The following is a 12,854-nucleotide window of genomic DNA, read 5'->3' as shown; positions in this document are numbered from 1 at the left end:
AGCCCAGCGAATGATTTTTGAATGCAGACTCACCCCTCACATACTTCTTTAATGATCGCAGACAGCGGCTTTTTCTGCAGGAGAAACAGAAGACTGCAGTTAAAGGCAGAGGCTGTTATTATTTTATATTACAGGGCTGGGGACACAGAGAGGATGGTTTATCACTGCAATTTATCATCAGGCAAGCTTTATGTAATGTTGCACTGTAAACGTTGATAAATTTGTACTGTAGAGCTACCCAGCATGAGTTGCAGCAGAAAATGTTTTGCTGTATTACAAGAGCTGCTTGATATGTGAATATTACGAACACTGCGATTGTAATTAGCTTTGCGATAACGATTGGTGTTTTAAAATCAAGATTCGGTTCACAGTGCGCATTTCAAACAAGTCCAGGGGCATCAACATTTGAGAGAAGACTGAAATATGAATTATCTTGACTAATAGAAGAGAAAATGTTTGTAGAGGTCAAACTACAGAGTTAGCAGGTTCTAAATATAATAAGCCAGAAAAAAGACTTGAAAAAGCTTGCTTAAAAAAAGCAAATTTGGACAGAGTCTTAATGCGTTTTTTTAATTGTCGATCATTGAAGATAAAATACTAAAAGCAAACGAGAACCAGTTTACATTGACATTAGACATAATGCGATTTCTGCAAATTGGGAGATGATGTAGTGCTTCTGATTATTAATATGGACCCTGGTTGGCATAGTGGATGATAAAGTCTCCTGTTTACGCACAGAGCAGAACAACTCACATCAAAGTCTGTGCTGATGGAAATACGAAAAATGGTGATGGGATGGTGGGCACAAATGACAAGAAAACAAAGGCGCAAAGGCAGCCGAGGAGGACAACTGTTATGCGAACAAAAGGAAAGAGAGAGGATGCAGAGAGAGAGAGTAAACTACCAAAAAAAAGCAAAACATTGAATACAGTATAATGTTGAGAGGAGGCAGAAAGACTGTTCGGGCAATGGAAGGACGTGTACAAGCCAGAGATGCGTAGTGCGTTGTGCGTATGGATTTAATATCTCAATAGCTCCGAGCCAGACTTTCACAGGAGACATAAAAAAGGAAGCAGATCTATCTTACAGCCATTAAGGAAAAAGCTTGGTCTTTGAAATGTGCAATCTGAAAATGGCTGTACAATATACAGCGTGTAATTACATCATCTTCTATAGGGTAAAGCTGTGCAATGATTCATGCTGATGAGTCAACTTCTATATTTTATGTTAAGCTTTTCTTTTTCATGACTTGTGCGGTGCTGTAACTATACTTAAGAGTACAATGATGCATGATATAAACACCTCTACAGTATGAGCAGGCAGTCAAGGAGCACACGCTTTTCACAATTTTTTTTATTGTGGTATTATGTTAGAGGGCAAATACCCTCTAACATAATACCACAATAAAAAAAATGGTTTTCCAAGTAACACCATTTTGCACAGGTCTATAACAGAAGTATTTCAGGAGTAAAGTCAGGTCTGAAGTACTGTAGGACTAAACCTCTGCCTCTGAGATTTACATATATCCTTATACGAGGGAATTAACTCTCCTTGGTCCCATCTCTCCAAACCAATTCTCATTCGCTCAGACCATAACATGCAAATGTACTTAAACTTCTTTCTCTGCTGATCATCTTCGTCACACACGCTCAGTCACTCTAGGCCAAATGTGTGAATGATTTATGTTTTGAGGTTGAAAATTACGTCCATTTCTAGCTTTTATCTGAAATGTGAAAGGAGTGAGGCAACACGGTTGGCTTTAAAGCACTCATTTGAGCAGCCTGTGATCATAAAGAAAAAAAGAAAAGAAAAAATACAGTTACCCGTCCTCGGGCTGTCAGCATAAAATTACGTGGTAAAAAATGGCAGCATTCTTGGAAGTGTTTATACCAAAGAAGGTGCAAGACAAATGTTTTAAATCTCTGGCTGCAGGGCCTTAAGAAGCTTACAAAATAAGACAATGAAGAGGTGAAGAACTTTCACAAGAACAAAAGTGTATTATTATATAGCAACTATAATAGATCATTTGAAAGTTGTCAAAACAAACTCCCTGAGGTACAAGTGAGAAGAAATGGTATGGAAAAAAATGACATATTATAATACAGCTTAACATGTATTGTTTACCCCTCCTGGAACGGCCACCATAACGTGGTGGAGGGGTTTGAGCGCCCGAATGATCATGGGAGCTATGTTGTCTGGGGCTTCGTGCCCCTGGTAGGGTTTCCCTTGGCAAACAGGTCCTAGGTGACGGGTCAGACAAAGAGTGGTTCAGAAGCCCCTTATAAAAGACCAACAGGCCCGGTTTCCATTGTGAGGCCGTCCTTCTGTGGACTCCAGCGCCAACAGCTGTCCCCACGACCCGGCAACGGAAAAGTGGAAGAAAATGGATGGATGGATGTATTCTTTATGTACATTATACTGAATTATTGTAGCAGTGTTGAATTTACATTTCAACAGAGATTCATAACACCCACACTTAATTTTCCGGATGCAGTGTTAAACGCGCACGGTAAACAGCCACTAAACAAATTCATGTTTCAGGACATTGATGAACAAAGTGGTCTCAAGAGAAGTGATTCAGTTATGCACCGCTGCCGGCCCATTGTACAGAGGATCCAGAAACGAGGGGCAGAGGAGGGAGATGAACGTAACTTTAACAGTATGAACAAAGAGCAGGAGGAGGAGTGAGGAGAGAAGAAAAGAGGCAGAAGGAGGAGAAGGAACAAGAGAAATGATGAGAGAGGACGAAGAGGACAAAGGCACTATACGAGCGGAGGAGTGTGGTTCAATATAATGCTGCAATAATAATTATATGAGAGGAAAAAGTCAGTGCTGTTAAAATTTTACTTTCCCTATCCGTGTTCAAAAGACTATTATCACAATAACTTCAGGCCAAATATATATATATATATATATATATATATATATATATATATATATATATACATATATATATATACATATACAGTACATACATACAATTTCAAATTGAACACAGTATGTTTCGTTTAGTTGCATTATGCAACAGACAAAAATAAAGAGTTGCTAATTGTGCATATTTGACCGCTGTATGAGTGGTCAACATGGCACCTTTACTTTTATGGAGCGTTTGTAGAGACCAGTGTGATTGAAAGTAAAGGCGCAATGCTCACCATTCATACAGCCGCTGGGTCGCTATAAGGTCAAATACGCACAAATATAGATTTTAGCATTTTAGCATAGTTAGCATCAAAAGATGCATAATGCACCTTTGATACAAAAAAAGTGTTTATCTTTTTTTTTTAAATTGCATCAACAAAATACTAAATCAATGGAAGAAGTTGGGAAAATCAGGATTTGAACTTTTAACTTTTGCACATACCTAAAGGAGAACTAAGTAACTCATGCCCCTAGAGGCCATAAGCGCCACTGCAGGTGTCGTAGCATGTTTTTTTTTTACTAAATTATTTACTATAATTGTCCGTGAGAGTAAATACTACACTGACAGAAGGACAAAGGGAGAGAGGGATATTGTACATCCAATCAGTGAATTTTTTTCACTCAAACGTAGTTGTAAATACTGTTTAAGTGGCGCTAGCCCGCAGTTAGTTTTGTCCGTTAGCCTGTTAGCTTCTTCTTTGTGATTCCATTAGTGTGTATTGCGCCTCCGACCCGGAAGCAGAAAAGTTCTGTGGTTTTCTGAACAGAGACACCAGGGGGAGATGAAAGACCCCCCAATTATCCCATCAACACTTGTATTACCCTCAGAGGGACTACTAAAGGATTTATTAAAGGTAAACAAGTTACTTAGTTCTTCTTTAAGTTACCATATATTTTATTCTCAATCAATCTCAGTCACATGAAAGATGGCAGTGAATTTTAGCATACATTTTTTCCCCCAATTTTATATTGTTGCCCTATTGCCAGAATAACTTGTTTTTTATTAGTTTTAATAAATGTGATGCTTTCGGCCATTTTGTTGTAAAAACATATTTAAGAAATAATTATTTTGAAGGAAAAGTCACAGGCTACAAATCTACTGTTTTTTATGCTGAAAAAAAAAGGATGACACATTACTTTAAGACACAAGCTTGAGCTACACTCACTAAACCCTAAACGGCATTCTTGAGATGCTTGGGGCGAATTTGCTCGTGCGTGAAGTCATTGTGCGTACATTTATCCGTCCATTGAGAACGAGGCTGATCATCTGTAGCCTGTGAATCACTACTGTACAATAGTGTGGTGTGTGACTCAGACCCTCTCTTCACACAGACGTAACAGCACACAATACACGCTAATACAGACTGTTAAGCCTCATTATTTTATTAGGCACTTAGACCTTGGTGACGGATGCAGCGTGGCCTTTTGTTTGCAGAGATGTAAGTGAGCTGGCAATATGCCCTGAGGTTAATCCCACTGTAATATCAGAGAATTGAGCACATAATAACATTTGGGGGCAGTTTCAATGTATTGCAGCAGCAAACTGACCTCAATCGCAGATCAATTCAACAGTAGACTTTAATACAGGATTATTGCTTACATGTTTAATTGTACTTGATAGAATGACAGTAATTGAACAAAATAACACCAAGAAACCAAGAACTTACAAAATGGAGAGAAGAAAAAGGACATGGAGAAGGAAAACATTTTTATTAGAGGAGATGCAGTGGCCGATCCCAAACAAGATGGAGCATTAATTACAGAAGTATGATACAAACATGCAATGAGCATTGGGTAAAGTTCAGGTTGGTTCTCTAGAGTGTAAGTGTAAGCCAGAGCATTGTGTAAAGTACCTGGTCTATCTCCATGAGTTTGGGGAAGGCTCCCGGCCACTCTATGGCCACTTTGACGATGTCTGCCGGTGGCGGCATGGCGACCGAAGTTTGAGGTGTGGTCTGGTCACACCTGGGTCACTGCTTCAGGAACGAGCTCATCCAAACCTGAGAGAGACCAGAGGGTTTATGAGGACACAAGAAACAACGAGGAAAATGGGACACACTGGCACACTGGCCTAACTAATGCTGACAATGCCCTACCTCACAGAGTGTAGATGAGACAAAATAAGTCGAACACAGCACTTGATATGCAGTATCTAACAGTACATAGTGTTTTCATAGTCGTCAAAAGCACAAAGGAAAAGGAGAATCAGGGTTAGGAGTGCTTTGCCCAAAGCTACATGACCTTAAACAACCAAGTCTGTTATGCAAATTCCCCCTTCAGACTGGAGGATTGGACACAAAATGTTTTCTCCAACAAAAGAACAAACATTGTCCTTGAGCATGTCTGATCTGAAATGAGTCGACTGAAAAAACAAAGGCAGGAATGGTAAATAAAGGAAAAGATGGTTATTCAGGTGAAAGATGGGGTGTTTTTTCGGGGAAATGCAACAATGCAACTTTTTGTACATATGCTATTCAGAGAAAAAAAGGTCAAAAAGTCTTATTTTTCCTTTGTTTCACTGAAATAACTGTGTTCAATGGTTGTTCTTAGATCTATGTAATACAGCCAAGATTAGGTAGATATGCAACTATTCTGTGTTCAAAGTGCAACCAAAACCAATTGAACATTGCATTTTTACACATCGATTCTTTAATTTGACAAAGGGAATAAACGAAACTTCACTTCAGGTATCAAGTGAAATGCAACGTTGTAATACCCAAAACTTCAAGACAGAAAACATGAATTATTTACTCGTTAGTCTGTTTGGAAAAGCTGGGATCATCGTAGTTCCTGGTGGAGCAGCCCGTTTACATATTTAATTATACATCAATAATGCATGAAGAGCGGCTCGGTCTAATTCCTGTGAGACGGTCTATAATCCTAAGTGTGTGTGTGTAAAAAAGTGAATGAATTTTGAGGATTACGCCAACATACTTCAAATCCTTATTATTTGTACACATTTGACTGGCGTGCGCTAGCCTGACCATCGTAATGAGCCTGGTGTTGTGAGCGGGTGAGTCAGCCCATAATAATCCAGCATCGCTTTTATTCAAGGGCCCGTTGCCATGGCATCCACCGCATCAATAGCTCGAGATGCATCTTTCTTGGCGAAGCACATGTCACACTCAAGTCACGTTCGCATTTGTCATCACAACACCCCCCCCCCCCTCACAAAAAATTCACTCCTCCCAAATATTTGATCATCATAGAAAAAATGTCTTTTTCACACAAGATTAAAGTGCTTTTGTAGCGTGTGTCAAACAGTTTGCTTTTTAGTGGCAGAGAAGAGCGAGAGCGCAGTCAAGTATCTCTCCACTGTATGTCTGTAAGGCTATGCAGAGGAACAGAAATGATGATGATGATGATGATGCCGTGCTGCATGAGAGGCGCTAACATCTGGGTAAACAATAGGGCTGCATTCAAGTAGTTTACAGTAATTAGCATATTCTCACTGCACAAAACATGCCTCTCATTTAGTTAAAAAATAGCCAGTGGTGTCATGTTGTGTCATCTTTAGACAGATGAGTTACTGCAGTAGCGGGCTGTGTAAAATCATTAAACTGTTAGGTGTAGTTTTCTGGTAAAAATGGTGTTGATGGAAATAAGTCTGAACAAAATCATGCTGCAATTTGCCTCAGAGTGAGCAGGAATTGATGTGTTTTTGCTGGATGCTCTTTTTGACACTGTCCGTTTTCAGGCTTGGGTTATATATATGTACGATAGAACAATGCACATTTTACAAGGGTTTATTATGGAGGGGATGGAGCATGTGTATGTGACCCCAAATGTCAGCCCAAAAAGCTGTATGAATAACAAAAGAAAAACAGTCAGTTACCGATACAGCTGGGAAAGAAATCACAAACACCCTCACTAGGATCTTTCTGATTAGCGTTACCATTTGATTTGTTATTTCAGCTGTGTACATAAATTCCAATGGAGCAAATTTCAGAAAACATTATAATATCCACATAATGTTTGCATTTGTGATTTGCTAATTCCAACTATTAAAGGGGCTAGATGCAAGTTTGTCATTTTATGCTCACTGCTGCCACCTCAGGTCTTATGCGTAACTGCAGCTTCTATATCAAGCTCATGCATGACGGCACTTCGGACCCGCATTAACACCTTTTTGAGTGACAGTGCAGGATTTTAGAGGCAGCTGTGGTGAATAGGTCTGAGCTCATTCTACACATTAGGACATGGCTGGAACATGTAGGGGGAGGAAAATACATAATTTTAACATTTTTAAAATCTGTATAGTCCCTTTAAAATCTCAATTTCACTTGTTTTTGATCCATTGTGCAGCGCTACCCCTCATATGAAAGCTCTCCTCAGTATAAGCATCGCTTTGAGTAACACCTCTCGTCAATACAGACAGAGAAAAGCAGCAAATTCCACAAAATCAACTCAATAGCTCGTACTTTGTAATATTTGGGTGTCTATGGTGACTGCAGACCTGGCTCCAATTTTCTTAGTAAACAGAGAGGGACGCGTGTGTGTTTCCAGCACCTTGTCATCATCCTCCGAGAAACACAGATGAGTCAGAGCTGGCCTTGGTCCTTATTGATCGTGCACGCACGCGCTCACACAGGCACTCGCACTCAGGCGGGCCGCTGACAGAACCTGTAAATCCTTTCAAACGATACACTCTGGTGTAATTGAGAGATGCTGCGGCCTAACACAAGTACGGTTCAGATCTGTGGTAATCCAGCTTCTACACCTTCTACATGTTTTTCAGGAATCGATACAAGACTCCAGGTAACGGCTTTAGAGCGGTCAGGCCTCCTCAGGTGCGTTCAGCCAAGAGCGAAAACTCTCAGAAGAAGTCTTGCTGAGAACTTTTCAAAGAAGTACTAGCATAAACCTTTGAGTTTTTAATGTACACAGGAGAATGAGCTCTATCATAACTACTACATTGGCTTCTTTATCAGAGGGGAGCAAACTAAGCCCTGGGGACCAATTGTTGACCAAACCCAATGTGGCTCTTGGCAGAAAATATTTGCCTGTTGTAGATTATGGTATCAATTTATACAGTGTTAATTATTTATTTTATATTTATTAAAGACGAAATTAATTAAATCAAATAGATATCATCAGTTACAGTAACATTATTCGGAGTAATTTAACTAGTAGTGGTTGGTGGTCATATTTATAGTTTTGATAAGGAAATTACAGACTTTCAAAATGAAGTTCCATTTATTTACTTATTTTTTATTTGTTTATTTGAATTGGGACAGTGCACATTAATCAACATGTGTTTTTTCCAACATGTAAATGTGCCGGAGTTAGCCATATAGGCTAATTTTCATCCGTAGTCCCATGGCAGGTTGATGCCAAGAAAGATAGAATAGGACACAACAGGCAAAGACATACATAGACAGTGAATGATGAATAACAACACATAGTTAAATATGTAAAAATTGGTAAATTAGCTCAGCTAAAAGATTAGAAAGGGACCATACACAAAACACCACAATCTTCCACACAGCAAGACATGTATCAGTGGTTGGTGACTTTAGACCATGTTTACTTAAGAGCCCGTGCCGTTGACAGTGAACACTGAGTTTTCTCATAATGTGCTTGACTCTCTACCAAAAGGCCAGTGCTGTTGACAGCATTTCAACAAATGCTTCCTTTAATTTCTGCCTTTTTTCATTTGGCTCATCCAACATTGCTCTTCTCCATCAATCTTCAGTACGTTTCTTGCCAAGTCTTTGCTCCTTCCTTCTCCTAATGTGAACATAAAACAGACTGGATTCTTTCAGCAGGAGATTAAAGTCCAGTAGATCTCATTAGGTTAATGTGCTGCACAGTATAAAACAATGTCCAGACCAGGTTTAACCACCGCATCACAGGAGAATATTACATGTTTGGACAAATGAACAATAACGCAAATAAAGCAAGCCCTATTTGGTGATAGATGATGGGCGTGGACTCATGTGATATTTAAATCTGTGGGCCAATACGGAGGGGACATTGTCAAAAAGCATCTAAGCAACTCATTATTGTGTCAAACATCAAGAATTCATTATGGCAACTTGGCTTTGTCACATGATTTGTTATCAATAATTTAGGGAACATCTTTGTGTTCATCCAATTGAAAAGTTTCATTTCAAAATAATAAATCTATGCCAAACTGACTTCTGGCAGGACAGATCTTGACTTTGAAAATTCCTAAAATATATTTTTTTTTCAGATTTATGTAAATAAACAACATCGAAATAACAACCCTCTGTCTTGCAATAAATAAACAGTTCAGTGCGTTAGGGTTGCACAATTTGGGGTGTAATGTTTTTATTTTAAAAGCTGTGTGTGTTTTTATTTAAGTCATGCTCTTCACAATATTGAAATCCCACCTAAATTCACGCTTGGTTAGAGGGTGTCCAGTCTTTGGTGTCACGGGCCATAATTCCAGAGATTAGCACCAAAAGAAAGGCAGGGGTAAGGACAAATATCATGTTACTGGTCTGATGCCAGGGGTCGAAATGAAACACTCAAAGCATCAATAAAAAAAAAAAACTACAGAAAAGAGGAGCAGTGATTTGTTGGACAGCGGCACAGTGCTGGGTTTCACCTAAATAATTCATACTGTGTAATGAGAGGGGCACATTAGCCACGGTGTCAGCATCGCTACAGGCTGTCACTATTACATTACAAAGAGGCAGCCAAAAGAATCAAAATCACATCATCCAAGTTACATATATGAAACACTTAAATGACAACTTAAAAGGCCTTTGAAATAAAATGAAAAGATAAGCAGATGGCTACGCTGCAAGGAAAGTGAAAAGTTCTGCTGGAGAATTCACCCAGTGTTGCAACTCCTTTTGGGACATGTTAGTGCGACTCATAATGGATTAAGTGAACATGAGGCTGCAGTTTTTATACAAAGTCTGTGGTGCAATCAACAAGGACAAACTCAAGGACATCTTCCACAGACAAACATGCTGCTTTTAGCCAGAAAGCAAGTGAAGTAAATATATTATGACCAACAGGGACGGAAATGGTGGTCAGCATGTTTATTTCCCATATCGTTTCAAACCCTCACCTATGGTCATGAAATCTAGGTAAGAACCGAAAGGACAAGATCCACTGTAACTCATATTTTAGAACATTTGGGAAAATAAACAACACTGCAGTTTGCAAAAGGCTTTTCAGAGAAGTGGAACGTTGAACCAAAGACACATAATGCCACTCTGGGCTTTTTTGAGGGTAAAAATTAATCCTCTTAGACCCCATTGAAGTGGCCGTGTTTTCAAATGCCCCATATGCATCTGTGCATGTAACTGTATTCACCTGGCTCTTGTATAGATTTCAAAAGCACAGTCCTTCATCTGATGCCTCTACAATGAACCCACCACACAGGGGTTCAGTAATTCTTATCTGAGAGCTGAAACAAAAGCCACGGAGCAGGGACAGAGTTATGGGCGCTCACTTCACACACTACACACACACACAGGCCACAGGAGATTCAGATTACGCCCCAGAGGAGAGGTGGGTGCATCTGCAGGAATTACCCAGGATCACAAAAGAATTACAAGCAAACCTCACAGCTACTGGCATGGCTTAGCATAATGTTTGAAGTCTCTCAAGTTTTGAAAAAGTAAGCAGTGAAACTAAAGAACATCTGATGATGAATGTCTGTGTCTCGTTTCCATTATTATGCTTAAGGTGCCACACGTTTTACAATCCATTACAATGATATTGCTTATACATCCTTGTGCTATCTCGTCTACTGCGTTTAGATAGCATAAATATTTGCTGATAAACAAAGGTATTTTGGAACTTTTACAACACCTACACTATGTTTGGGGCCAACACTTTGTTGCATACTACTACTGCAGTGAATAAGAGCATACAGGGCCAACAGCTAAAAATTGCCCAAGTAAACAAGCATTTTAAGTCCAATCAGCTCTTCTTAATCCAAGGCACAAAGGCTAAAAGAAGGTGAAAAATGCCATTTAAAGAAAGCACATATATCAAGCGAGCATTCAAAGCATTCAACAGGAAAGCCTTTGGTTCAGGGACAATGGCAGACAAAAAATGCTACAAATAAAGGAAGAAGACAAAGGGAAAGGAGAAGGATTGGGGTCAGGGTTTAGAAATGTAGCTATTACATAAGAGCAAACCAGAAAGAGTGAACCCTAAAACGATAAAATGTCCCACTACTTAGGAACAAATGTATTCACTCCAAATTTTACAGCTCGGCAAATTTGTTGTTGCACTTTTTCAGCCTTTTTGAGGCTGTACTTAACAGGATATCCTGTCGAAGCGCTCAAGTACTCATGCTAGCAGACCACAATCCATGTTGCTTCATGTTTAAACTGCATGTACTGTGGTATTAGTGAGTATTTTTAACTATGCCAACGCAATGAGTTGAAGAGCAGCCTAAATAGCGTGTCGGGCGCCTGAGCAAAGCAGCAATTTGGAGGTAAACAAGTGAGTCAGAAACAAATAGAGCGACCTGGACGGCATTCAGTAAAAAGGAAACGAAAATTGATCATGAATACGGTTTAAGCCGAACCCAAGGACACACTTGCTAAAAGATAAAAAGTCAGAAGAGAAAAGGACAGTTAATTAATTCGAAATGTGTAAGAGCCTTGGCTACATAATTATTTTCCAATGCAAGCCTAAGATTCTTCATCCGCTCTACAGTTATAAAATACGGATACCACATTTCCACTGCCTCGAAAACCGTCAGGCCACAAGCCGCTACAGTTTGGAAACATCGAGGACTTGGATGTTTTGAGCGCAGGAAAACAAGTGTCATCCCCGATCAACCATCAGGCATGTGCAACAGTCCAAGCTGCAATTTAGTGGCCTTTCAAGACACGCACAAGACTAGAAAATCAGTGGGGCCAACTGAGTGCATAGGACCGCACCCAGAGGCCTGCACAGGATGTAAAAGTGTGCACAAGTAATGATTACACATATGACAGTACTCACCTGATGAGTAGGTCGATAAATCCAGTAAATGCCAACTTATTTATATGATATAGGTTTTCAGAGTGCAGAGTAGATCTTAAATATAAATGCATAAGGTTGTAGAGGAAGTTAAATACTACATAACGGTCTATCCATTGGTCACCTTGAGCAGAAAAAGCTCAGTGAGAGAGGGAGGAAGGAGGAAGTAGGCGTTCTTGACAAAAGAGGAAACGGGTCTTGCAGTCGAAGGCGGCAATATATGAAGACAAGATGCAAAGACTTACCAAAGTTGTAGTGCAAGTGAACCAACAGGGCAGAAGGCTGTAAGAGAACAAGAAAGGAGACATTACAACACTTGAAATCCATTTTGTTTTCAGAAGGTTTTTAATTGCTCCTCTTGAACAAGAGAAACAGGGACTGGTAATGGCAGCTCAACCCTGCTCTGAACTGGCAATGTACAATTTATCTCGAAGGCGGATAGTTGTGATGTTAGGCTCCGTTTGAGGGGCACATATAACAAGAAGTCTGTCCTTCCACTACAGACACAAACCAAAAGATAAGTTAAAAGCAACTTAAAGTGCTCCAATCGCTCCAAGTTTTTCTTTCCGCTGTATGGATATTCGACAATTAACACATGCTTCGATTGAACTTATCAACCAAAACTGTTGCCAATGTTGACTAAGCTGCCAGACACTGCCAAGAAAATTGCTTATTAGCTCAAAGGCAAAATCTCAGGAGGAATTTAACACTTATGTAGACAGTTAACACATACAGCGTCTGGGGAAATGATACAAAAACAGATGCCGACAGAGGTCAGCTGTGGCTCGGGTGAATGAGGACATCCAGGTTAGCAACTTTTGACTGAGCAGCAGCGCACTTAAGAACATGATGTATCAAGCTGTATAGAGCAAATCCCCTTAACAAGACGATTTCCAAAGTCTACAAAGATGAGGCTAAGCACTGATACTCCTGCAATCTATTTGTAAAATTAGCAAACATTACAGTCAGAATCG

The 12,854-nt window shown here is 39.7% G+C and overlaps 1 protein-coding gene across 4 annotated transcripts in view; it reads right to left on the bottom strand.

Annotated features, from left to right (window-relative positions):
- elmo1 (engulfment and cell motility 1 (ced-12 homolog, C. elegans)) overlaps window positions 1-12,165 on the bottom strand; it is a 61,029-nt gene extending 48,864 nt beyond the window's left edge. For 2 of the 4 annotated variants that reach the window (XM_079570673.1, XM_079570675.1), the window contains exons 1-3: window positions 11,863-12,008; window positions 4,773-4,919; window positions 34-74 (exon numbers count right to left, since the gene is read on the bottom strand). In XM_079570673.1, the coding sequence (XP_079426799.1) occupies window positions 34-74; window positions 4,773-4,850 (119 nt within the window). In that variant the 5' untranslated portion in view covers window positions 4,851-4,919; window positions 11,863-12,008. Of the gene's footprint in view, window positions 1-33; window positions 75-4,772; window positions 4,920-11,862; window positions 12,009-12,125 lie in introns of those variants that run through there. The other 2 variants (XM_079570674.1, XM_079570676.1) reach the window with 2 other exon arrangements.
- Between the last annotated feature and the right edge of the window lie 689 nt (window positions 12,166-12,854).

Source organism: Gobius niger (assembly GCF_951799975.1).
Source record: "Gobius niger genome assembly, chromosome: 14".
In the NCBI taxonomy this organism is placed as follows: Eukaryota; Metazoa; Chordata; class Actinopteri; order Gobiiformes; family Gobiidae; genus Gobius; species Gobius niger.
Note: the sequence above shows the minus strand (reverse complement) of the source record. Positions and strands in the feature narration are given on the sequence as shown.